Source organism: Musa acuminata, chromosome BXJ1-6, assembly GCF_036884655.1.
Source record: "Musa acuminata AAA Group cultivar baxijiao chromosome BXJ1-6, Cavendish_Baxijiao_AAA, whole genome shotgun sequence".
NCBI lineage: Eukaryota > Viridiplantae > Streptophyta > Magnoliopsida > Zingiberales > Musaceae > Musa > Musa acuminata.
The window spans coordinates 2,865,799-2,892,643 of record NC_088332.1 but is presented as its reverse complement, the minus strand read 5'-3'; the positions used below and the strand labels follow the sequence as shown (position 1 = coordinate 2,892,643).

The following is a 26,845-nucleotide window of genomic DNA, read 5'->3' as shown; positions in this document are numbered from 1 at the left end:
TTTCGAGGAACTCCTGCCCGTCGGATCCTAATCCGACAGCCCACGATCTCCTCGGTCGTATGAACCACTGAAAGTAGTCGCGGCGAAAGCACCCTCTTCCGGTCGATCTCCATCACACGGCCGTATCACTCGGTGTAGGATAACGTATGTAGTTCAGACGGGACAACGACGCAGGAAATGGGAATAGAAAGCCAAGCCAACTCCTGGTTCCGATCCCTCGCGTTTTATTTCTTGCTCTCTTAATCTCCCCGTCATCATCTATTTACTATTTTGAAATAATTACCGTTTGCATTTCCTCTCTTCTTCACCCGTCTCTCTCTCTCTCTCTCTCTCTGATGTGAAGGAAAACAAAAGGAGGAAAAAAAAAGAAGGCGAAAATAAAGAAAGAAAATAAAAGAAAAAGAAAAAGGAACGGAATCTTGGTCCCAGAGGCGGCATCTCTTCGATTCATCGGCGAGGGAGATCGGAGGAGCTCCTTGACCCCAATCGAGGGTTGGGTCGCGGCGGTGTCGGTGGGGGAAGAGGTGACGATGGCGACCTCGAGGAAACCCTAAGTTTGGAGGTCCCGGTCGGTCGAGGATGAGATCTTCTTTGATGTAAATGGAAATTCTGGGTAGGGATCCTCTCTTCTTGATCGGATCTGTGAGAACCATCACCTGCAGCTGCAAACCGCCGCCGGCATCAGCGGCGGTCAGCCACTCGATCGCCGTCGCGGTCGTGCCGTTTCTAGGGCTTCGTTTTGGCTTTTGGATCGTTTTGTAGGCGTAGGGAGGGAGGAGATGGGGGTTTCGGAGGGCGGAGATGGAGGAGGGAGCGGCGTCGATTGCAGTGTCGGGACGATCATCTGGGTGCGCCGCAGGAACGGCTCTTGGTGGCCCGGGAGGATTCTTGGCCCTGAAGAGCTGTCGGTGTCGCATCTCATGTCACCGAGATCCGGGACGCCAGTCAAGCTCCTCGGTAGGGAGGACGCCAGCGTGTGAGATTTCTGTTCTGCTTGTTCATTTATCGACTTCTATGGTGATTTTATTTTTTTCTACTTGTTTTTCTTAATTTATGCATTCTGTACCCTTCTCTGGATATCAAGAAAAGGTAGCATGGATGAATGCACTACTTCAAATTTTCATAAATCTCGATTTGGTGTTTTCTTGGCTGATTCTTGCTTAGTATGTTCGTTCTTATGATTCTAATTTTCTCGATATTTATTTGCTATTGCGTATCAAATTTACTCTTTCCACGGTGCTGTGTGCTTGCAGTGCCTGATGCGACTCAGTACCTTCCAATTATCTAGTTCCGCTCTAATTTCGCAATCTTTTTATATGAAATAAATGCAAGCCAGCCTGTGGACCAATTGTTTTCCTACAGAAGAACTCTCGCAATTAGGAACTCAACTGAGGCCTAGAGTTGGTCACCTACGGGATGGGTTGAAGCTAAATCAAGTGGTAGCTAGGAAGCTCTTTCTTCACCGTGGAAGCATTATGTGTCCATGCAGTTAGAATATGCATGTCATCGATAACATGCTGTTTTATGAACAAAGTAACATCACTGCTGTGGGGTTCAGGTTATGCTTCCTGGGTATTGTGTGTTAGAAGAGATGGTTAAGCTTTAGAGATGGATGACTTTTTTTGTTCAATTTTTTCTGCTATCATATAAACTTTAGCTCTCATCGATGGGAAAGTAATTCTGTGAAATGCTTTTCCTTGGACTTTCCTTTGGCATGAACTTTCATCCACTGAACCTGATTCTTTTAAGGTGGAGAGAGCCCTACACTGTTAAACAGGAGCAGGCACAAGCAGCCTGAGCATTGGACATCCATATGCAAGTTTATTATTGGGATTATATGGTTGAAATTTAACATTTATAGGATCTTCGAAAATGTTGCAATTTAAGGTGTTTGACCATTTGATTATTATATGAAAACTGGACACTCGGGTTATAAACTCAATATGTCTCTAGCATTATTTTCTTCATTTGCATCTTCTGTTGTGTTTTCTCACCCTCGAAAAGGAATGTAGAATTTAGTGCGGACCATGATCCCATTGATTTTCTTTATAATTTTCTATTAGCCTCTAATTCCTGATATAGTTGTCACCTCATCTAGATTGTTCTAATGATCATTCTGATTTTTCAGAAACAAGTATTGAAGACAGAATGACAAATTATATAGTAGCCGTCCTATTTCTAAATTCTGGAGAAGTTGCCTATGTTGGTTAGATTTTCTTGTATTTGAACCAAATACTTCATTTCTATTTTATAAAACCACACTATGAACTAGTAATTATACATACATTTAACTATAAACAAGTAGTCTTTTCCTGAGTACCTTGTGTTGGCTTTACAAATTTTTTGGCTAATTAATATTCCTCAGTGGCGCTACTTCTTGTGTAACAGCAAGATTTTACATGTTTGCTTGTTTTTCTTTAACATTTTTTTAGGTTGTTACTTTCTGATGTATCTTATTATCGTATTTTTATCAGTGCACTTCTCCAGCATCTTGGTTGCTGATAACTTGTCCATAAGGAATGTAACTTTGGTAACTAATACCATTTCTTTTGTCCTTTCCACATCCTCAGATCTCCATCTCAGAATTCTTATACTAGTACACCAATCCTGATTATAACTCTAAATCGACCATTTATACTTCTCATTCATCTCAATTATAAATAATAAGGATTAAGCTAAATTGTATCCTTTATTGCTCATTGGTTGTGTCCTTGACCATAAGCCAATCTTGTGGATCATAATCCTATGTGCTAGGCCAATCCAGAAAGTATGCACCTTGACTTACATTGTCATGCTTTTGCTGAATTATTGATTTGCATGGCATTCTTTCTTGCTCATATCGTGTCACTCCATTTGTCCCTGAAATCTGCTGCTTTATTATCTTTATACTTGACCATAATATAACAACCACACTACATTATGCTGAAATTCCATTTGTTTCATATTTAACATCGATCACATATTCAAACCTGCCAAATAACTTTTTTTTAGCAATCTTACCCTTTTTTCTTTCACTTCTTTGTTAGTTTCGTATCATAGTTTAAAATATTATCTGTACCAATTATTTACTGACCTGACAGACACTTGGGACATGAACTGAGTGATTTCACCTTGTTCAGTGTGAGCTTCACCAACTTACCATACTGACTTATCTGACTATCAGCAGACCGTACGAACTATACAGATGGTAAGCCTACTGCTTGGTTTGAAGTTCTTGACAGTTTTTGTAATTGTCTTATCCTTTGTTTTTTTGTTTTTTCTCTTTCTTTCTTCTCTTCCCTCTACCACTGTGATGTAGAACAAGGTAGAGAGAGGAGAGTAGTAGAGAGAAAGCAGGAGAGCAAGATAGCAAGAGAAGAGTGTAAGAGACTAGAAGAGAGAAGATTCAAGCCTTTTTTCATTTGAATCAGTAGTGTTTGATTCATTAACAAGCTCCACTATTTATAGTGGTTTAGGAGCATTGGTATAATTAATGAATATAATAATTCCCAAGAGTAATCTACCAAGGAATTAGTATGATTTTTAGAAATCTAAAATGTGACTTCTAGGATACTTAAATAATAAGCGAGTGCACTTAATATAAAAGGAGTTCCTAGAAAGCAATGATTTAAAAAACGCTAGGTTCTAAGGTTCCAAAACGCCCGAGGCGCTCTAAAATATTAAAATATAAAAAATATATAATATAATTAATAAATATTATTACTTAAATAAAAAATATTCTATTAAATTAAAACAAAGATTAGCAGCGTTAAAATCTAAATAGTTATTATTAATCTAATAAATAAAGATTATTTTAAATAGTAATTAATAATATATTGTTAATAGTATATTTACTGTTAACAGTAGTAGGGAAGAGTAGAGACTGAAGAAGTCGCGGTGAGATGCCGAGTTGCAGGCAGCAGACAACACCAGAAGCTGTAGAGTCGCGGATAGTAGGAGGTAGCAGACAACAACGATAGTGGAGTCGCGGATAGCAGGAGGCAACGGACTGCAACAACGACAGTGGAGTCATGTCGCGGATAGTAGTAGGCAATGGACAACGGCAGCGAAAGCTGAGGAGACTCGGACGACGACAAAGGAAGACTTGGAGGCAACGAGAGAAACCATTGGCGGCGGAGGTAGAGGGAGAAATCGTCGACGACGGAAACAAAGAGAGAAGCATGTGTAGGGTTGGGAGTCGGGGTCACGTGCTGATATAACTGCATGCGTTAGTTGGTTCAATTGGGCCTCGCTCGAAGCGCCCGACGCCTGGGCTTGGGCGAGTGCCTAGGTGGCACCTCATTGGAGCATGTCGCTCGGCCCTTAAACGAGGCGCTCGGGCCTCGCCTTGCCCGAGCACTTAGGCAAGCACCCGAGCGTCTTTTTAAATCACTGCTAGAAAGACCAAAAGACTTTTTAATTTTCAACACAACTCTTGGAATTTCTAGGCGAACTAATTGATGACTTTTTTGTTGATATCTTTGTCTTGAATAAACTTTTTTGAGATCCTTTGCAAAACTCGATGGTTCTCCATCATTCTCCCTCGATAAAAAAGAACTTGACCTCGGAGAGTGATATGCAAGGTACTGGTCCAATAAGTCTGCTGCAAAGTCTTGAAATTCCCCCAAAGTAATCTAAGTGGCATCGAAAGTTGGACCATCATGCCACTTGATAAGAAAGTGTTGAGTAATGCTAGTAGTAGACGCAACAAGACGGTCATCAAGAATGACCTCTACCTCATCCCTATGTTGTGGGAGAATCGGTGCTTTGGGAGGATTGTCACTTGCAGGAATATCGATAGATAGAGGAGGCTCAAAAGTACCATGATATAGAGTTAAATCCTCTACATTAAAAACTAGACTAATATTTAAGTCGAAAGGTAAATCGAGCATATATACATTAAATCCCAGTTTTTGGATAACGAGAAAAGACCAATGACTCGGGCATATAACTTTTTGAATGAGTTTTTAAGGAATCTCTCAGGACGAATGTGAACCAAGACAGAATCGACAACTTGAAACTCTTGACTTCTATGATATACATTAGTTGTAAGTTTGTAACTTTCATTACTTATGACAATTTTATGTTGAATCTTAGCATGCAAATCATGAATATGTTGAGCAAAGGAGTATGTTGGTTTTGAGGGATGATACTCAAGGAAGGGGTGCAAAGTCAATGAGAGTGTGAGGAGTATAGCCGAGGACAGTTTGATATGCGCTTTTTTTGATAGAGTAGTTGGCTGAGTTATTGTATACAAATTCTGTAGTGGGTAAGTTGAAGTCCTAGTTTTCGGGTTTCTCCCTAACTAACATCTAAGAAGGTTTTTCAAGGAACGATTAACAATCTCAGTTTGACCATCAGTCTAAGGGTGAAAGGCTGAAGAGAACTTCAGTGTTGGGTCAAATAGTTTTCACAAAGCTTTCCAAAAATAGCTAACAAATTTTACATCTCTATCAGACACCATGGTTAAGAGCAAATCATGTAATTTAATCACTTTTCGAAAGAACAATTCAGCAATGTGTGAGTTGTCGTTGGTCTTGTTACATGGGACAAAGTGAGCCATTTTTAAAAATCGATCAACAACAACCAGAATGGAGTCATGATCACGAGCTATTTTGGGAAGTCCAAGGACAAATCTAAATTCACATTTTGCCATGGTGTATGTGGAATGGATAAAGGGGTGTATAGGCTAATATTGTGTTTGCGAGTTTTAGCAATTTGACAGGTGTAATACTATGACACCACTAGAGCAACATCTTGCTGTAAGGAAGGCCTGTAAAATCTATCATCGATTAATGCAATGGTTTTGCCTCGGTCTAGGTGACCTACTAATCTACTCATGTGTATTTCCCAAACAAAAATGTCTTGAAGGGAGGATCGGGGAATACACAATCTAGTAAATAAAAAAAGGTAACCATCCCTTAGAATGAAGTCCATACATTCACGATGGTTTTCATCTTGGACTTCTCGATATACGTGACTAAAGTCTGGACATTGGATATACTCTTCTTTTAATCGCTTGATGGTCAGACAATAAGATAAACTCTTGCTATAGAAGGTAAGATTGCCAATACCTAAGACATTGCACAATCACGTAGAATTCTTTGTCGTAGGTAGAATAATGCTGTTTTGCATCGTTGAGTTTCTCATTGAAAAGGCGATAGGCTTACCCTCTTGACTAAGAATTCCTTGTATGCCTATACCAGAGGCAACACAAGTGACCTCAATGGGTTTACTAAAGTTAGAGTGCTTAAGAATAGGAGTCGTGGTCATTTTCGTTTTGATGTTAGCAAAGGCTTTGGTAGCGGCCAAGGTATAAGAAAACTCACATTTCTTTAGACAATCAGTGATAGGTGTCATGATAGAAGTGACCTCAATGGGTTTACTAAAGTTAGAGTGCTTAAGAATAGGAGTCGTGGTCATTTTCGTTTTGATGTTTGCAAAGGCTTTGGTAGCGGCCAAGGTCCAAGAAAACTCACATTTCTTTAGACAATCAGTGATAGGTGTCATGATAGAACTAAACTCTCTAATGAATCTCTTATAGAAAGTGATTAATTCTTGGAAACTTTGAACTTTAGGAAGGGTTTTAGGCTTAGACCATTCTAAAATGACATGGATCTTTTTTGGATCAGTGGAAACACCCTAGGTAGAAATGTTGAAGCCTAGGGAATAGGATATGGGTTTGCATGAACGAACATTTTTTCTAATTGACATAGAGCTTAGCAACTCGAAGGGTAGTAAGAACCTGTTGAAGATGTTCCAAATGATTCTCATTGGTTTTAGCAAAGATCAAGATGTCATCAAAGTAGACTACAACAATTTTCTTATGTAGGGTTGTAAAACATTGTTCATGAAGCGCATGAAAGTGTTTGAGGCGTTGGATAACATTTTTTCTGAGTGAAATAGAGCTTAGCAACTTGAAGGGTAGTAAGAACCCGTCGAAGATGTTCCAAATGATTCTCATTGGTTTTAGCAAAGATCAAGATGTCATCAAAGTAGACTACAACAATTTGCCTATGTAGGGTTGTAAAACATTGTTCATGAAACGCATGGAAGTGTTCGAGGCATTGGATAGACCAAAAGGCATGACTAGCTATTCATATAGGCCATCATGAATTTTAAATACTGTTTTCCATTTGTCACCAGGTCTAATATGAATTTGGTGGTATCTGCTTCTCAGGTCAAGTTTTGACAACCAACTGGATCCAGGGAGAAGGTGTAGCATATCCTCAAGTCGAGGAATTAGGAAGCTATATTTGATTGTTATTTTGTTGATCGCTCTACTATCGACATAAATCTGCCAAGACTCATCTTTCTTTGGGGTTAACAAAGCAAGGGCATCACAAGAACTGAGGTTGTGTCGTACAAAGTCTTTAACCAAAAGTTCTTCAACTTGTCTAACTCAACTCTCTCCTTATGATTCATTCTATAATGTAGGAGGGAGCTGTGATCCTAAGACAAGGTCAATGACATGTTGAATTTCCCGTAAGGATGGTAGCTCACTAGGTAATTTCGAGGGTATGATATCAAAAAAAATATTTAATAAGGATTTAACCTCGGGAGTTTGGTTAGGAATAGTACAAGGCTAGGAATTTTTTTAGCAATAATGGTCATACAAAATTTGTTGTCTAGGCTCTCTATTTCAAAAGATTTAGGATCCAGTAAGTGGAGTCCCTTAGTGGTTGGGGCTTGTGGAAGAGACTTGGGAGTGTTCCTATTTTGTCCTTTTCTAACGGTTTTACTGGTTGTAGAATATAGTTTTTGCCTTTATATTGAAAGGCATACGTGTTTTCTCTCCCATGATTGGTGACATCAAGGCCATACAACCAAGACAGACCTAAAAGAATGTGGGCAACATCCATTGGTAGGATGTCACAATAGATCTCACCCTGGTAATCACTCATTTTGATTGGTACCGAACATCTTTTGGTCATGGGTAAAGTGGTTTTGTTAACCCAGGCTACTTAAATTGGTTTGGATGTGACTCTATTTTAAGGTTTAGTCTTTTGAAAATCACATTCTAATGAAATATACGATTTTTCTTTCTGACAAAAAATATTAGTAAAATTTTCAAAAATTTACTCGACATTGAGAGCTATGTGGTCCACCAATTCTGTAGGGGCAGTCGCCCCAAAGTCGTAAGAGATTGACATTGGAGGTGTAAGGATTCATGAGTGTTGATCGAGGCTTTTGCTGCTAGTTGGAACACAACGTGGTGTAGGTCAGGTTTTTTTATGGGCTCTGATACCAAACTGATGTAGAACAAAGTAGAGAGAAAGCAAGAGAGCAATATAGCAAGGGAAGAGTGTAAGAGACTCTGAGAGAGAAGATGCAAGCATTTTTTTTCATTCAAAACTATAGTGCTTGATTCATTAACAAGCTCCACCATTTATAGGGATTTAGGAGTCTTGGTACAATTAATGAAGACAATGATTCCCAAGAATAATCTCCTAGAGAATTAGTATGTCTTTTAGAAATCTAAAATATGACTTCTAGGATATCTAAATAGTAAATGAGTATACTTAATTCAAGAGTACACTTAATACAAAAGGAGTCCCCAGAAATACCAAAAGACTTTTTAATTTTCAACATAATTCGTATAATTTATATTTTATAGACCAACTAATTGATGACTTTTTGTTGGTGTCTTTGCCTAGAATAAAATTTTCTGAAATCCTTTGTGAAGCTCGATGGTTCTCCATCACGCTGCCTTCTGATGCTCCTTGCTGTGTCACTACCATCATCTCCTCTTCCTCCACTCTCTCTTTTTCTCTCTAATCTGAGCAGTATGTTCAAATGCGACACATACTGAGTGTCTGTATGCTGGCCCGTATTACTACCATTACTGGTCTGACCATCTAGTATCAGACTGAGATTGTATTCCATGTTTAATATCATTGTAAACTTGTGCACTAACTACCATAATCTTGGAATGGCTTCTGTAAGGTTTTGCTTGGTCTCTAGCCATATTATGCATCTACTGGTATCTCCTATTATCATTGCATTTTTTTCCGTTAGATCACAGTCTTTCTCATTTCTCATCGACTATCTTAGCTTACCGTTGCTGGTTTGCCGCCTATGTTTCTTGTTTGCCTGAATCTAACTTTATGAAGACTATAATCTTACTGTCGTGTTGAAAAAGCTATTCCAGGCATTGGTTGTTTTGGCTGAAAGGCCTGACCAATTAGAGTTGTTATGTCTTTGCAGCCTCTAGGTATGTAGCTCTATTTCATTGCAATATAGCCTCTTGCTTGTTGTCTTGGTGATTGTATTTTTGTGATTAGTTTTTTCAAGTTGTTTTGGTCTTGACTTTTCTGGCTTGTTTAATTCATAAGTTGTTGAATCTTGCAACAGTTCCATTATAAACTTCCCTACAATACTCCCACAGAGGATGTGTTTTATGAAATGGCATGGCATGAATGTGATGACTGAAATCCATTCATATACATGACTTGCTCCATAAATTGAGCACTTAGGAGTTAGTGATTATGATACCTGAATATCCTACTGGTGACTTACGTTGGATTTTTCACAAATTTGTTCATATTAAAATTAGGTTCGTTTTGAAGTTTAGGTCCACTAGGATATATTCAGTCTTGATTTTATTTGATTTTGGGTACAGTTGACTAAATTAATTTTATCTTTTAGTATTTTCTGGGAGTTCTCATTGTATTGTAATAAAATATCACAGAGAAGTCGTTCTTGGAATTATTTGAAGCCTGTCATCAAATAAGAGTGTATGAGATAAAAGAGTTTGAGTTGATATCCAATATTCTTAATATGAACGTGTTTAACTCATATTTTTTGCTGGCTTGATTAAGGTTATTTCTTTCCTTTTTTATTCTCTAATAAGAGTCCTAATGAGGAAAGTAAAGGCAGGTTATGTGGTACTAGAAGAGTATCCATTCCTTCAAAAGACAGATTTTTTGAGATTGAAAAATTTTGTGAAAAAATTTGACTTGACCACCAGTCCTATCTTGCTTCTTTGCTTTCTTTTTCTTTCTCCTATCTGTTTCCTTTTTCCTTTCTCTTTCATTTGTTGGAATGAATATTGCAGCAGGGGTCTTGTCTCTCTTTGAAAAGCAAACAACCTCAAGCCTGTTCGGAATGCTAATGACAGTTCAATGACCTAATCTTTTTTTAAAGAGACTAAGATGCAAACTACCAGCCTTATTGTAACCTCTAGGTGTATCTGTCCTTTTATGAAACCAGTAACATAGCCGTGGGGGTTGCGTGGCCACGTGCTCCGTGCAGGCGGGTTGAGAACAGCCCTCTATCCTACCTTGTGCATGTTAAAACTGAAAAGCACCACTGTACCTCATATTATTTTCCGTTGTTGCCAGTCTAACTAATCAGGTAGCAAATTCCATGTGAGACTTCTGTGTCCTCACTTCCCATCCATTTTGCCTTGAAGTAGGTGAAATTTCGTGCTGTATCCCCTTGAACCCAGGAAGAGGGAATAAGAAAATTAGTTGCTAATCCTTTATTATATATATGGTAAGGATAAATCTGGGTTTTAAAACTTAAAAAAATCTTTTATTGATTTTGAAATAGGAATAACATAATATAAGATTGAGCCTCCTATTTTAGGCTATTATTATTAAGAACATGAAGATTGTTATACGAGTTTAGTCTATGGGTGTTATGATCAAAATTCTTTCTGTATTTCTCTTTACTATCTCTAAGAAAACAATAAATTTGAATACTCTCTGTGATATTTGTTGAGTGTTAAGGAAAAACATTCTTCCAGATAAACAACTCATTTGAGACGTGATTCTTGATATTTCATATATGTTTTGATAGAACAAAGAATAGTGATATATGTGATAAGGGATTATAGCCTGAAAATGTTCTTTAGGTTGTTTGAATATTGCCACAATGCTCAAAGAAAATTCCAGATTTCTATATGTTTTGACAAGATTCATGAGATTCTTCAAAATATATTCATTTTAAACTCTTTTCTATTAGTCCAATTGCCATATTCAAGGTGTTGAATGACAGTTCTTTATGTGCTGTTTAGCAGAATTATATGCTTTATATAACCTTTATATCAATATCAAACTTTATTGTTTATATCCATTTATGGTAACATACAATATTATTTCATCATAACTATATATGGTGCATTCCCCCTCCATTAAAGTTCTAGTGCCACCCGTCTAAGATCCATCATGTGATATCTCTAGAAAATATATCAATAAGATTCTTCTTTAGTCAACAAATAACTGTGTAAATCTCTCTCTACACTCTTACATTCAATTAAAAAATAATTAATTTTTCCAATCAAAAGTAGCTGATGCCTGTTGTGGAATTTAACTTGGCTCAAAAATATGTATGATTCTCTTTTCCAGATAGTGTTGTAGACTGTATGATTTAACACAAAGATTCAAGTTAGAGTTGCTCGATATACATCCGCTAGGAGTATCTAAGCTTATCTTTTTTGGCTATGATGATGTACTTGCACATTAGCGAAGTTTTCTTTAGTTTGCTTTTAAGCAAATGATAAAGATTGACAGTAACTGATTCATTTTGGGATCCGCCACAAAGTATGTTATTGTGTGCAAAGCAAGGCTCTGTATATTATTATATTTTGAATATCGAGTTATGTCATATGCAATCTCATCGTTGACCAATGACATAGAATCTCCTGTTGATTTATATGTATATACTCATTGTATGATGTGTTTCAGTTGAAATATTTAAGGTGAACCTATTGGCAGGGACTGGTACAACTTAGAGAAATCCAAACGTGTTAAGGCATTTCGCTGCGGGGAGTTTGATGCCTGCATTGAAAAGGCTGAAGCTTCCTTAGGTGTTCCTATAAAGAAAAGGGAGAAATATGCACGCCGAGAGGATGCTATTCTTCATGCTCTTGAACTTGAAAGAAAGCAGCTTGAAATGAAGCAGCAAAAACAAGTGATCACCTCTAATGGAATTACAGGCAAACCTTTAGGTACTTTAAAAAGAGAGTTTATTAACTTGTCAGCTTCAGATACACTCACAGGAAATGATGAATCTTTGATAAATAGTAAAAATGCCATTCGCAAGACTCAGATGCTTCCCAGAAAAGCAGGTTTGTTGCATGAGGAAGAGAATATCAACAATTCTATGAAAATGGATGACGATCATAAAAATAGTAAGCAAATAGGAAGGGAAGAAGATATTTCGGATACCTTTCATCGGATGAGAGGACTGCAGGATTTTGGTCTGCGGATTGCTTCAAAGAAAAAGCTCCCCAAGTCTGTTCCTTGGTTGACTACCAAGGAACCTGCTGAGAATAACATGGATGCTTTTCCTAGTGCTGGGCATATAGTGGGTGGTAGAGGTCATGTCAGTAGCGTCAAAGATGCCTTGGAAATCAATAGAAAAAGGTCACATGGCGGTGTGATTGAAGAATCTCTAGCGAAAAAGCGTGATAGACGTCGGCCCCTTCATCAAGTTTTACAAAGTAGTGCAAAGTTGCAGTCTTCTGATTCTTCCCAGTTTATTCATTATCCTGACATTGTCAGAACACAAGGGAGAAAAGACCATATGGGTATTATATGTCGGGCAAAACGAAGTAGATGCATCTATGTGCCTGCTGATTCAGTTGATTCTCAGGATGGAGGATATTCTTCTGAAGATATGCAGATACCTGCAGACCAGATTGGAATGGATAGCCTTGACCGACCTGGTTCTTTAGAAGAAGATTGCACATCTTCTGGAATGATCAAGATGACTGACTCTGATTCTTCTCTAAAGGATTACTTGGAGACTGGGATGGAGGAGGAAGATTTTTTGGGAGGTACCATGCTTGAGTTGTTCATCTATTATTTTCTTTTTCTTCATCAGGGATGGATCAAGTTCTTGAGTTTGTGTTTCTGGCTTCTATTTCTTTGCTTTTATTGTAGATCGCTTGGTTAAAAGCTAACTGTTTATCTGGTGTGATGCTGCTGTGTCATCTTTGATGGTGTTGCAGATGTCATTACAAGAACTGGCGATGTGACTACAGGAACTCTTAGATGAACTCAAGTTCATTGCACTTTCTTTTTCTTAGCTCCATTTCAGAAGTAGCCAAAATCTTTTATACTTTGGTCTCAAGGATGAATTTTGAATCTTTTGTTTTAGTACCAGGTCCATTTAGAATAGCTAGGTATACTTATTTGTTGTTACATAACTAACCTTCTTTTTTATGTTCCAAGGATTGCAATATATTGCCACATGTTTTGTTCTCTGCTATTCTGACTGGCCATGTTGTTCATTTTCTGGGCCTTATAAATGTGCATGCTTTTTTCCTAGAGCACTGGATGGGCATTAATGGGCAATAAGAATGGCGTGGCAAGAAAAACCCTAATTAAACTATGTTTTCTGGTGAACCAAAAAGAACTAAAATATGTTTCCAGTATCTTTAATGGGCCCACAATATTTGTTTTGAATTGTAGTGTTCGCTGGTCTAGCTTAGTTTATTTGAAGTTACGAGTGCAGTTAAGGTCAATTATCTAACAGTTTTTGGGCTTGTTTATAAATTAGTTGAAGTATCACTTTTCAGTAGTTATAGTTTATGTAGCTGTAGCCTGAAAATGCAGGGATTAGTGGCTATGCATAATTCTGCATCAGGATGTGTCGGTCCATGTCTAATAAACTTTTAATAGCCACTGACCGATGCTTTACTTAAGTCCTTTTCTTCTTTTCTTTTCCTTATAATCCTCTTTCTGTCTCTAATTCCTTCCTCGAGACTATAAATTCTATTTCCTCTGCTATTTGCCTCCTTATCTTTTATCTTGTTGTTTATTCTTTTTGGAGATTAAAAACTGTAGATTGAGTAGATATGCAGACTTGTAAAGGATTTTAATATGAAAAAATGGAATATTGTTCAGATGCATAGGTTGAAAGTCGTTGCACAGCATTGCAAAAAGAACACCACTAATGATTTTTCTGCTGGTTGTTTGCATAACATCCTTAAATCTAAATGGAAACAAATGATATTTTCATAATCTTTAATTTCGATCTTGAGGGGCCCAAATATGCATATTAACAATGTGTTTTAAATTGTTGGTGCATCTAGAGCCTTGTTATGGTATACAAACAAAACTTACAGTCCTGCTTGATTTTTTTTTCAGGATTTGGCCATTGCAACTTCTAAATTAATGATTGTGTATTAATTTTAGTGTTTGGAAATAACTTGTGATGGTGTGAAGATGACGTTGAATTCATCTGCAGAATTGATGATTTGAGATCGCATGTTAAGTTTTATGTGCTTTTGATGCTAATTGATTTTGCTATAGTTTCCTTGAGAACCATGTCTTCAATGGTTTCTGATAGTGGTCAATTGTTTGAATCTGGACCAGAAGATCGTGACGCTTCTGCATCTCATAGTTCGGAGAAATTTGAAGATGTGGACAATGATGAAGTGCCTTTTCCTGGCAACATTTCCCAGTTGCATCCTTATGGACATTCTGCAGATGCTTCTGCTGAGGCGGGAGTTTCCAAGTGGCATATGAAAGGCAAACGCAACACCCGAAATCTAGTTAAGAGGCCAAGCAATGTAAGGGATGGCAAGAATTGTGTCATTGGTTCTGATAAATATGATGCTTCCTTAAAGGAAGCTGCATATGGAGCCAAGTATAGCAATTTGAAATTGGAGAAGATGGAACCTTTCAGCCAGAGGACTGTAGAACCAGATTCCTACCATATCAAAGAGGAGGATAATTATGCTTCTGATGATGTTGACTTGAGTGATGGGGATTTTCTTCAAGAACAAGTCATTGGATATAGTAATCAAAGATACCCTCTAGTCTCCAAAGCAGCCAGGGATTCAGGGAGACGCCGCATTGGCATGAACAATTTGGGAAGTGATTCTCATTTAATGATGACTCCAGGCTGGGAAGCTGATGGACCGTCTTATGTGACTCGAAGGAAGTATTGGGAAGAATCTGGTGAGTGCTATGATCCTGTTTATTCTTCTCATATCAGCAGAGAGATAGGATCGAATTTGTTTAATGTCGATCTGAAAGTTAAAGCAAGCTATCAAGGTGAGCATGTTCCTCTGGTTTCTCTAATGAGCAGATTGAATGGAAAAGCAATTATAGGCCACCCTCTCCAGATTGAAATCTTAGAAGATGGTTCCACTGGCCAATATTTTTCTAGCAATCCTGATGAAAGTACAGCACACCAACCTGTCTGGAGGACTGCCAGAAGAACAGCCATGCAACGAGTACCTCGTTCTAATCCAGTATCATCTTTGGAGGATGACGAAGCTGGGGTGTCTCTGTATTCAGAAATAGAAAACAAACATCTACCCGACATGTATTCTGGTCATTCCAAAAACCAGTCCAGGTCAACAAAGAAGAAAGTATTTCATGATCTCCGACCACCCTTGGGTAATAGCCAGAAAAAGTCATTAAAAAGAGCAAGTTTGTCAAGCCAGAAAACTAGAACACTATCCTCTTTTGCAACTGAACAGAGAAACAGTAGAGAGAATGGTGATGTGAGGCTTGGTAGGGATCGTGATATATTGAGTGGTTTGATGAAACCAGAAGGACAATTGCCTTCAGTTACATGTGTCCCTGTGAAGGTAGCATTTAGTAGGATTCTGGAAGCAGTTAGGAGGCCATCAACTGCTGTGACCCATCATATTTGAACGGCCGATCCAACAATAAGTTCCATCATAGGTGACAATTCCATGCAATATGTCCAACTACCTGATTCAATGCTTCATGTACACTACTCACAAACACTTTGGCCCGAGGTGAATGTTCCAATGAAGTTTTCCGATTAGATCGGTCACAAAGGTGGGTCCTTATATTGATAAGCTAATTCTGTTTTACCAGTCACCAAGGGCAAACAAGCGCCCTGCTTGTTGCTGTAAAATGTCACATTGCAAGTTATATATTTGGCTCCTATGACAAGCTGCTCTTCTTTAGCATAGCACTTCTAGTCAACCTGGCATCTCGGTACTCAAAGGTGTGTTCTTATTCAAGAACTTTCTCAGTGGTGTTTGGTTGGCCGACTCGTGTAAATTACTAATTGCAAATTTTAGTATGTTCAACAGTTTGATTAGTATACATAAATCATAAATTTCAGTCATGTGAAAGAGCCAGATCTGTAAAACTTTATATGCATACGAGTCAGTTATTTATTGTCAAATGCTCATCAACTCTTTTGTGGATGCGTAGGCAATTTAGCTACTGCATTTGATGGAACCTGGTACCATCTCCCTGTTCCACATGAAACTGTCGTCAGCTGAGTAAAACTCCTCTGGCTTTTTTTTTTATTTGGTTTGGCAACATCATTTCTCTTCGATGTTTTTGTAGACACTGGGATGATTGGTGTGAGGGAGAATTTTATACATCGCTACTGTTTCTCTTTTCAGGTTCTAGGTGATATGCTATGCAGCATTGAGGTAGCAGGACATGTTTTCTTTTGATTTATTCGTATCTAAAATAATTTTATATATTTTAATAGATTTTAATAGATTTTAATCTAAATTATACGTATTAGTATGTCACAGGTTTTATTTAATGTTTATTATTTATAAGTTATATTTTTAAAAATACATGAGTTATTTTAGATATGAATAAATCATAATAATTTGATTTAAAATTTTTTTGATTAAAATTTAAAATTACATTGGCTCAAATGAATATTAACCTGACATGGGGAGAACTGCATGCCTTTCTATTGACTAACCGCACCCGTTGGATCCTTCCTCCTGATCTCATCACCGCCATTTAATTCAAACACGCCCCGCTACGAATTCAAATTTCAAATCTTGGAACGTTGTAACCCTTCCCCATATTCTCTTCCTCGCTGCACTTCCATCTCTGCCCAATTTACATCTATCTCTCTTGATCTTTGTCCCCCTCTCCGTGACACAAGCTCTGTGTCTCCTCCTCCACCACCGCCATGGCCGCCGAGAGGAAGCTTCCCCTCCAATCCAGCGCCGCCCACAACTCCGCTGCGGGGGGCGGTACCGCCGAAGCCCCCGCACCGGCAAGGGGCAAGAAGACGATCGAGCAGATCTACCAGAAGAAGACGCAGCTCGAGCACATCCTTCTTCGCCCGGACACTTACATCGGCTCCGTCGAGAAGCACACTCAGCCCCTCTGGGTCTACGAGAACGGGGAGATGGTCCACCGCCCCGTTACCTACGTCCCCGGCCTCTACAAGATCTTCGACGAGATCCTCGTCAACGCCGCCGACAACAAGCAGCGCGACTCCTCCATGGACACCGTGAAGGTCGAGATCGACGTCGACGCAAACCGCATCAGCATCTACAACAACGGCGATGGCGTGCCCGTCGAGATCCACCAGGAGGAAAGGGTCTACGTGCCGGAGTTGATCTTCGGCCACCTCCTCACCAGCAGCAACTACGACGACAACGTCGAGAAGACCACGGGTGGGCGAAATGGCTACGGCGCCAAGCTCACCAACATCTTCTCCGCGGAGTTCATCATCGAGACCGCCGATGGGAGGAAGCAGAAGAAGTATAAGCAGGTAACCACGGTTTCTTGATCTGGACCTCGATTTCTTGATTACTATTTTTTATTTCTGGCACCAAAAAGCTACGAATGAGGCACTCTGCTCTCGATTCTGCCACATCCTTGCCTGATGTTTCTGAATTAGGATTTCCGCTCCCGATCTTGACGAATCCTCTTTTCTGGATCTAGATATGTTTGGCGCTCAGGAATTTCATGGTTTCTTTGTCCTGATCAAGCTTCTTGATCGAGTGATCTGATCCTTAACACTATGAACATGTGTTCTTTTCGGCTTTGGGTTGTAGGTTTTCTCTGACAACATGGGGAAAAGGTCCGATCCCTCAATTACCAAGTGCAAGGAAGGGGAAAACTGGACAAAGGTGACCTTTAGGCCAGATCTTGCCAAATTTAACATGACTCGTCTCGAGGAAGACGTGGTTGCACTCATGAAGAAGAGGGTTGTTGATCTCGCTGGAACCCTCGGCAAGTCCGTCAAGGTAGAGTTGAATGGGCAACGGATACCTGTAAAGACTTTCTCCGATTACGTCAACTTGTACCTTCAGTCTGCATCGAAGTCCAGAACTGAACCACTTCCAAGGTCTGCTGAGAACCTGCACTTCTCTCAGTCTCATTTCAGCCTTTGATTATAAGAAAAATGATCTTTTTTTGGTGTGGATTGTTCGACCAGGATCGCGGAGAAGGTTAATGAAAGGTGGGAGATTTGTGTCAGTCTAAGTGAAGGGCAGTTCCAGCAGGTACACATGGAACTTGTGCTTGATGATTGTTGTATCTGCTACTGGATTTGACATTGTTTATGGATTGCATAGTGTCTCATCAGTTGCGTCTCGTTCATACAGGTTAGCTTCGTGAATGGTATTTCAACTATCAAGGGAGGAACTCACGTTGAGTATGTTACTAATCAGATCACCAACCATATAATGACCGTCGTAAACAAGAAAAACAAGAATGCTAACCTTAAAGCACACAATGTGAGAAGTCATCTATGGGTATTCGTCAATGCCCTCATCAATAACCCTGCCTTCGATTCACAGACCAAAGAAACCTTGACTACTCGTCAGGGAAGCTTTGGATCAAAGTGTGAGCTCTCACAAGAGTTCCTTAAGAAGGGTTAGTTCTACTCCTGACATGCTGCTGTTCCAGTTTTTTCTCTAGACGGTAATAAAGCATTGCGATAATTTGAACATGTTCTCTTTTTGCAGTTTCTAAATCAGGAGTCGTAAACACTCTGCTTACATGGGCTGATTTCAAGCAGAGCAAGGAATTGAAGAAAACAGATGGTGCCAAAAGGCAGAGGATTACAGGCATTCCCAAGCTCGAGGATGCTAATGATGCTGGTGGCAGGAACTCCGATAAGTGTACCTTGGTTTTGACTGAAGGAGATTCTGCAAAGGCTCTTGCTGTGAGTCGTTTCAGCCTATTTAGTCATGTACACTTTCAGCTTCCCATTCCAAAGCATAATCTCAATTCTCTACTTCATCACAGATGGCTGGTATCTCGGTAGTAGGCAGGAACTACTATGGTGTGTTCCCGCTGAGAGGGAAACTGCTGAATGTCAGAGAAGCTAACCATAAGCAGATAATGGATAATGCAGAAATCCAGAACGTAAAGCAAATTCTTGGTTTGCAGCATGGAAAGGAGTATGATAGTACTAAAGGCTTGAGATATGGCCATCTCATGATAATGACAGATCAGGTTTGGTGTCAGCCCTGTGCATCACTCTATTCTTACCATAATATAATTGCATTGCTGGCAAAAAAAGTTACTTCCATTTCTGTGCAGGATCATGATGGCTCGCACATCAAGGGCCTCCTCATCAACTTTATTCATACATTTTGGCCCTCGTTGCTAAAAGTTCCCTCATTTATGGTTGAGTTTATAACACCTCTTTTGAAGGTATTGTCGTTTCCACAATAGTCTGACATGTTAGAGAAATATTATGTATGAGAATTAAGAATATATCTATCATCTTTCATGCAGGCAACTAATAACAAGAACAAGACTGTTCTATCATTCTATTCCATGCCAGAGTATGAAGCATGGAAAGAAAGTTTGGGAGGGAATTCAAGTGGTTGGTCAATTAAGTATTATAAGGTTTGCTGATTAAAGCATAACTAATCTCAATCTGATCTTCCCGAAGTATTATTTTCTCTGTTTATTGTTTATGGAGAGATCTTTGTTTGCATATACTCAAGAATTAGATTTTAACATTGTCTATCCTTGATTCAGGGGTTAGGGACAAGTAAATCAGAAGAAGGCAAAGAGTATTTTAAGGACATAGACAAGCACAAAAAGGAATTTGTATGGGCGGATGAGCAAGATGGTAATGCTATTGAGTTAGCATTCAGCAAGAAAAAGATTGAGGCTAGAAAGAATTGGCTCCGCCAATTTGAGGTAAGTTTCATGATTACCGCTAACCATAGCCAATTGATCTTTCAACTCTATTCTGAGAAACACATTTTATCAAACTATTTCAGCCGGACAATTATCTTGATCAAAAGCAGAAGCTTATCAAATACAGTGATTTCATCAACAAGGAGTTGATCCTGTTCTCCAGGGCAGACCTACAAAGATCAATACCTTCAATGGTTGATGGCCTGAAACCAGGCCAGAGGAAGATCTTGTTTTGCGCCTTCAAGCGGAATTTCGTAAAGCAGGCCAAGGTATACCAAGGAAGGGGAGCCTTGAGTACTTTGCTTCCAAGCAGTAGTTTTAAGTGTTTAAAGACAAGTTCATAAATCTTTTATTTAATGCATATTTCATTGTCGTACAGGTTGCCCAGTTTGTAGGTTATGTTTCTGAGAAGTCAGCATATCATCATGGCGAGCAGAGTCTTTCTACTACTATAATTGGTATGGCTCAAGATTTTGTGGGCAGCAACAACATAAATCTTTTGCTACCTGAAGGACAATTTGGTACTAGACACCAGGTAAATTTGCTCAAGATTTCTCTTTATATCTTAATTCGGCTCTATGCTTTGGTTTCTAACTCATTATTCCCCTCACCATTCATAGGGAGGCAAAGATCATGCCAGTGCAAGGTATATCTTCACTTGTCTGTCACCTGTCACGAGGTTCTTGTTCTCCAAGGATGATGATATTCTTCTTGACTACCTAAATGAGGATGGGCAATCAATTGAACCCACCTGGTAAACATCTAGAAAGCACTGATTACATTCTATAATTTGATTGTTTGGACTCCCTTGAGCTTATCTATGACTCACATATTTTAATTGTCAGGTATATGCCTGTCATACCTACAGTTTTAGTCAATGGAAGTGAAGGGATTGGAACTGGGTGGAGTTCCTATGTTCCTAATTACAACCCAAAAGACATTGTAGCTAACGTTAGGCGATTGTTGAATGACGAACCAATGCAACCCATGGACCCATGGTATCGAGGTTTCAAGGTATGTTCGTTTTTTATGCTGTCTTTTTCTACTTGAGGTTACTATAAGAGGAACATAAACAAGATTCGGTTCCAATTATTATATCAGGGTCGGATAGAGAAATCAGCAACAAAGGAAGCTGGTGTGACCTATACTATTACTGGTGTCATAGAAGAAGTTGACAACACAACACTGAGAATAACAGAGTTGCCGGTCCGTAGATGGACCCAGGACTACAAGGAATTTCTTGAGTCCATGATGACTGGGAATGATAAGATCAAGGAACCATTTATCAAGGTAAATTGCTGAAAAATGGTTTTTGTGTAAGTTCAGAAATTATACATGAAGAAAAGCATATGTGATGGTGCATTATCCACAGGATTATCGGGAGTATAATGATGACAAGACGGTCCACTTTGAGGTAACTTTGACAGAGGAGAATATGAACATTGCCAGACAAGAAGGGCTGGAGAAAAAGTTCAAGCTGACTACAACAATTGGCACCACCAATATGCACTTGTTTGATTCGAAGGGTGTCATAAAAAAATACGATAATCCCGAGCAGAGTAAGTTTCATTCTGCAAATATCAATGTACATTCCTTGTCAACTTGAATTAGTTGCTAACACTCCAATCTTATTTGCAGTTCTTGAGGAGTTCTTTCATATGAGATATGAATTTTATGAAAAAAGAAAGGTGAGCTTTCTGTCATTGTTGTGCCGAAATTCTCTGGGTTGTTTCGTGTAGTAGACGCTAATAACTTTTCACCATCTTAATGCAGAAAGCACTCTTGGACAACCTCGAGCTCGATTTGCTGAAACTGGATAACAAAGCGAGGTTCATCCTTGGTGTTGTTAGAGGTGAGATAATAGTCAGTAACCGGAAGAGAGCAGATCTGTTCCTTGAACTGCAGCAGAAAGGGTTCACTCCTATGCCAAAGAAAAAAAAAGGCATTGATGCTGTTGTCGCCGGAGCTGTGGAGGAAGAAGATCAAGAAGAAGAGAGCCCTGAGGTGGGAAAGGGTGGAGTAAAAGCCAGCGATTACGAATATTTGATGTGCATGCCGATAGGAAGTTTGACGTTAGAGAAGGTTCAAGAGCTTTGTGCAGATAAAGACAGACTAGAGGGAGAGGTTGATGAATTAAGAAGAACATCTGCAAAATCTCTATGGTTGAAGGAACTCAATGCATTAGAAGAGGAGCTGGATGTAAGTGTTGTTACTGATCTTTATGAAATTACTCTTCTGTTTCATTTGTCATGTTACAAGTTTGCCTATACGTTTTACAGAAGCTAGAACGAAAAGATGCTGAGGCCGAGGGGGTGAGGAAAGAGATGAGAATGAAGACCACTGCCGGTCTTGCACCCTCTAGACCAGGACCGAAGAAGCCAAGAAAGAATGCAGCAAATAACTCATCCGTTGTTGGATCGGAGGCTACTGCAACTGATGCGGGACAAAAGAAGCCTAGAGGGGCAACCAAGAGAGCTCCTGCTAAACAGGTTGATTCAATTGCAGTGATGATAACTTCATATATTTGAAGTCCACTCTGTCTTAAGTCAATTTTGTTTTCTGACTTCCCTGTTAGCGTGTGGTGGTTGAGAGCGGCGACGAAGACGACGATGATATTCTTGCACTGAAAGATCGGCTTGCTGCCTACAATCTCGACTCTTCTCCGGATCACCCAGGTAGGCGCACTGGAATAGCATTGCGTCACATATATTATGGTAGCACATGGTGCAAGACTCAATGTCTGCCATGTTGCAGCAATGGAAACAACAGATGCAGTGGTCGGGCAGGGAGAGGACAAAAAACAAGCGGACGGAAATAGCGCTGCAACAAGGAAGGCAACTTCGATCGACCTGTCGGATGACGAGGATAACGAAGCTGGAAATCACATGCCCGCCATAGACGAAGACAACGATGAGGATTTCAGTGTGGTGGAAGCACCTAAAGGAGGGAAAGGTAGAGGGAAAAAGCCTGCCAAAGAAAAGGCTACCACGACCGCGACAAGGAAGAGGGGTTTGGCACTGCCGGTTTCGAGTCAGAAACGCATCACCCAAGTGCTTAAGCCCGCGGAAAATGCCACCACCAGGATCTCGCCACAGAAGAAGGTCCGGAAGATGAGAGCTTCTCCTTTCAACAACAAAAGTGGATCAGTGCTGGGTCGACTCAAAGGTTCACCCTCCGGCAGTGAAGACTCTGGCGGTTCCTCAAATGGCGGCCCTTCACCGATCAACGAAGTGGCAGCGGCAAGAACTCGACCGAGGAGAGCGAACAGTACGAGAGCTGTGTATGTGCTGAGCGATTCAGAGGTGGAAGAGGAATCAGCCGATTCAGACTTCGAAGAGTAGGAAGCTTAAATTGTACGAGTATAGTAGAACCGTGTTATTGTAACACCATGTTGATGTAACAGTTACTCGAGGGAAAAGCTTGGACTGTATTCTGATGTTACTGATTGATCATTCGTCTTGTTCGTGAAACAATTGGAGATCAGTATTTACGGAGTAAGTTTATGAGTAAGTGATGTGTCCACATATATTGGAAGCGGTCAATGGCAATGTGGTGGGACCGGCGTCGATGAGCCGTTCGGTGAAGCCATTTCACGGAGAAGGCGAAGCGGGTAGGTACGCGAGTCTCTTTTGGCATCGTTCTCGGCCTTGAACCCATTGCGACATCCGAACCGTTTGATCTGAATCAGATGATCATGTGGACAGCACAAGTGCATCTCAGCCATACACGCCCCACCCCTCCGCCGCTCCATTTCTCTCTCGCTCGCTCGCTCGCTCGCTCTCTGGTAGCCGAGAAGGGGGAAGGGGGAAGGGGGAGCAACGCCGTCCCCCTTTGTGACGTCGCCTTTGCGGACCTCAAGTTCCTGGTGAGGCTTTCTGAACCTTTCGGCTTTGCCTTTTCCTTTTGATGCTTGCTCTTCCATCCCCTTTCGCTGTTTCCCCTTGTAATGTCCGATCGCTTCGTTGATTTGCTGTAAGCTTCCAGCGTTTGGAATGTCGGTCTCCACTTCGCTACGAGAAAAGGAACCCTAACCCTGATTCCCCTATTGGAAGATTATTGTGATCCAATGAAGATCTGATCCTACTGAAGAAGGTAGAAATCCTTGCTTTCGATTTTGTGAGTCAGCTAGGGTTTTTCGTTCCCTTCTTTTATCAGGTTTTGTGCAGGAGTTTCGATGGTACGGTGGAATAGGTGGGATTTTGCTGCTAGGATTTGGGGAAACAAGGGTTGTTTGCTTTCTTGGATTGACAGATAAGGGAAATGAGAGCAATTTTAGGAGGATGGATCTGAACCTCTACCTGGGGCTGCCTCGTTCCCCTCGTCCCTGCACTCTTGGTCTCGGTCCGGATCTCGCTCTCAGTTCATTGTACTTGCCATCGTCTTCCACCACTATCGAGGACGTCCGTGTTCCAGTTCCCATGTCAGGTGCCGTGGAACCATCGGATTCTCACCCTCCATACTCTCCTTCACATGCCGAATACACCCCTGACATGCCGGCTGTTCTCCCATTTCATAGGATCGACACTCCAGAGTACACCCCATTCCCTTCCAATGAACGATATGGGGAATCCTCGTCTGCTATTCCACCAATTATTCGAGACCCTGAAGGACCTGATGTTCCATATTCTCCTTCCAGTGTACAACCCCTGCCAGCTCTGCAGGAACCCGATGAAACTGCAGTCCAGGATGATGACTCTCATATGGTCTATTACCCTGCGTCTCCACTCAGACGTGCTGATGAACCTGTATTTTACTCGCCACCTTATGTTTCTGGATCGACAAATTCACAGGATCACGAAACAGCCACCTTTCGCTTTTACCCATCAATGCCCATGCAAACAGGTCAGATCCTGTGTCCGGAAGATGGCCCCTCTTCGAGGCCTGAGCCTCTTCACACCACTGAGGCACATTTCAGAAGACTGACCGAATCTAGCCTTCGATGGCCAAACAGACAATTTAGATCTTTGCTTCAGCATGCCAGTGAGAGGTCCAGTTTTCTGTCGCCATCAGTGCCTATTCGTGAACAGCCAGTGTGTGATACATTGAGCTCCCAAAGATCTTTGGAACATAATGGGAAGCATAAAGTGAGTGCTGAAAATGATACAACAGAAACTTCACAAGAGGAGAGGGAAGAGAAAGGTACAAGTGCTGCTAACTTTGAGTGCAATATATGTTTTGATATGGCTGTAGAACCTGTTGTTACCTCATGTGGACATCTGTTTTGCTGGCCATGTTTATATCAATGGCTGCATGTCCATTCTGATTTTAAAGAATGCCCTGTTTGTAAGGGAGTGGTAACTGAATCAAACATCACACCTATTTATGGTAGAGGGTCTCTGCAACCTACTGTTGAGAAAAATAATGAGGATGAGGTGTCAGATCTTACAATACCACCAAGACCACGTGGAAATAGATTTGAAAGCTTTAGGCAACTGTATCGCCCAGTTTCAAGGAGACTGGGGGAGGGAATTGTATTGTCATGGAGACGCCTTCTTGATCAGCACATGCATAGAGAAAACAGGCACGAAGACCCAAGCCTGCAGGAAATATTTGACAGTGTTCATCGTAGAGCTCTAAGTAGGATGAGGGCAAGAAGACTGCAAAGAGAGGTAAATCCTGAAAGTGGATCTATCACTGAGGATCTTGGATTGCCCATAAACAATGTGCCAAACCCTATCAGAAGTAATACAAATTCTATCTTCCGAGATGGAGCCAATCTTTGGCCACAGAATTCCATGTATGACCATGGCACAGATAGAGAGATTGGTAATATGGTTGGACAAAATGCAAGTAGTAGCAATGGATATGGTCTATCTACTTCATCTGCCGATCCTTTAAATCTGGAACCACCAACAATCAGGCATCACGCTGAATCAGTATTGGCTGCTGATCAGGCCTCTGCTTCTAGCACCATGGCCATGATACAGGGAGATGCTGCTGCCACTGATGCTCTCGCAGAACCAAATAGTGCAGGATATTCTCGGTCCAGTAGAAGGAGAGTTAGAAGCAACACTTATGGTTCTTTTGATGTTGATGAAAGCACACTTCACTCATGTAAGAGAAGAAGGCTGAACTAGTCTCCTTGTCTTGTTGTTTAGACATCTTCTAGTTATTCACCTCTTGGTATGATTGTATGCGGAAATAAATCCACTAGAGTGTTATACTTAGTTGTTTGGATAACATTTATATTTATCTGATTATCTTGGGTCAGGTTGCCATTTGATTTCCTTCATTTATTATACTCTGCACAACACGCATCCTGGAAATTTGATAACCTTTACGGCTGTATTACAATGTCGATGGCTAGTTTCTGTATCTGAAATACTGATCTGATGGACTACCATAATTTATGGTTCTGATCATTGAGTTCTACTGTTGACTTTCCAGTTCTACTTTTGTGATGCTATAATAAAATGGATATGCAGAAAACCTATTGAAATTGTTAGATTTTTATCTAGCTATTTTCTTTCAAATACAATCATTTTTTTGTGTGGCAAGATGATCTTTTAGAGGAGACAGAGAATTCATCAATCCTTTTATCAATTTTCTTTGTTTTTTTCTCTCGTGTGCATAATTGTGGAGGCATAGGTTCTGCACAAGCCTTTGTGCAAGTCCAATGTCTTTGATGTGTATCCAAATATCTTGACCGATATTTCTTTCATCCTTGTCATCCAAAGCCAAGATCAGTTGACTTTTTGGTTCATCTTGGTATTAGCCGTTAACCAAGATGGTCTCCTGAAGTGTCTACAGCCGTTAAACCAGTTAGGTTGGGTCGAGGAATGGCGTCATGTGCTGTAGGAGTGTGCCAGTACCTTTCTCGCATTATGAGAATTGTATGTGCCAGTTGGAAGGCCTCTTGTGCCTACCAATCGACCTTATCATGTGCCGTCTTGGCAGGCCAGAAGCCATTTTGTTTGATGAGGAGGAACTTGTAGTGGTATTTTTTGTTGTTGCAGGAACAAGCAGCTGTCAAATATGTTCATAATTCTGGGAATGCA

General features: G+C 40.3%; 3 protein-coding genes across 6 annotated transcripts; all 3 read left to right on the top strand.

Moving 5' to 3' along the window:
• The first annotated feature begins 233 nt into the window (after positions 1 to 233).
• On the top strand, positions 234 to 16,044 carry LOC103986634 (uncharacterized protein At1g51745). 3 transcript variants are annotated; one of them, XM_065185956.1, is made up of 4 exons: positions 866 to 976; positions 2,129 to 2,206; positions 11,700 to 12,763; positions 14,307 to 16,044. In XM_065185956.1, exons 3-4 carry the CDS (start codon positions 11,878 to 11,880, stop codon positions 15,596 to 15,598), a joined length of 2,178 nt encoding a protein of 725 aa, XP_065042028.1. In that variant the 5' UTR covers positions 866 to 976; positions 2,129 to 2,206; positions 11,700 to 11,877; the 3' UTR covers positions 15,599 to 16,044. The 3 variants fall into 3 exon arrangements, with proteins under 3 accessions (XP_009402956.2, XP_009402955.2, XP_065042028.1); XM_009404681.3 differs by lacking the exon at positions 2,129 to 2,206 and having other exon boundaries at positions 234 to 976; positions 14,310 to 16,044; XM_009404680.3 differs by lacking the exon at positions 2,129 to 2,206 and having other exon boundaries at positions 235 to 976.
• Positions 15,786 to 23,299, top strand: LOC135675618 (DNA topoisomerase 2-like). Its single transcript, XM_065185955.1, has 21 exons — positions 15,786 to 15,921; positions 16,134 to 17,454; positions 17,741 to 18,033; positions 18,124 to 18,190; positions 18,293 to 18,563; positions 18,656 to 18,855; positions 18,939 to 19,148; positions 19,236 to 19,349; positions 19,434 to 19,547; positions 19,683 to 19,847; positions 19,931 to 20,116; positions 20,227 to 20,382; positions 20,468 to 20,601; positions 20,693 to 20,861; positions 20,949 to 21,137; positions 21,220 to 21,406; positions 21,486 to 21,535; positions 21,621 to 22,046; positions 22,127 to 22,336; positions 22,423 to 22,522; positions 22,602 to 23,299. The coding sequence occupies exons 2-21, from the start codon at positions 16,864 to 16,866 to the stop codon at positions 23,186 to 23,188; spliced, it is 4,419 nt and encodes a 1,472-aa protein (XP_065042027.1). The 5' UTR covers positions 15,786 to 15,921; positions 16,134 to 16,863; the 3' UTR covers positions 23,189 to 23,299.
• A 258-nt stretch (positions 23,300 to 23,557) lies between these two features.
• On the top strand, positions 23,558 to 26,057 carry LOC135582826 (uncharacterized). 2 transcript variants are annotated; one of them, XM_065185953.1, is made up of 3 exons: positions 23,558 to 23,712; positions 23,825 to 23,939; positions 24,014 to 26,057. In XM_065185953.1, exon 3 carries the CDS (start codon positions 24,128 to 24,130, stop codon positions 25,922 to 25,924), a length of 1,797 nt encoding a protein of 598 aa, XP_065042025.1. In that variant the 5' UTR covers positions 23,558 to 23,712; positions 23,825 to 23,939; positions 24,014 to 24,127; the 3' UTR covers positions 25,925 to 26,057. The 2 variants fall into 2 exon arrangements, with proteins under 2 accessions (XP_065042025.1, XP_065042026.1); XM_065185954.1 differs by having other exon boundaries at positions 23,561 to 23,712; positions 23,832 to 23,939.
• Positions 26,058 to 26,845: the final 788 nt, after the last annotated feature.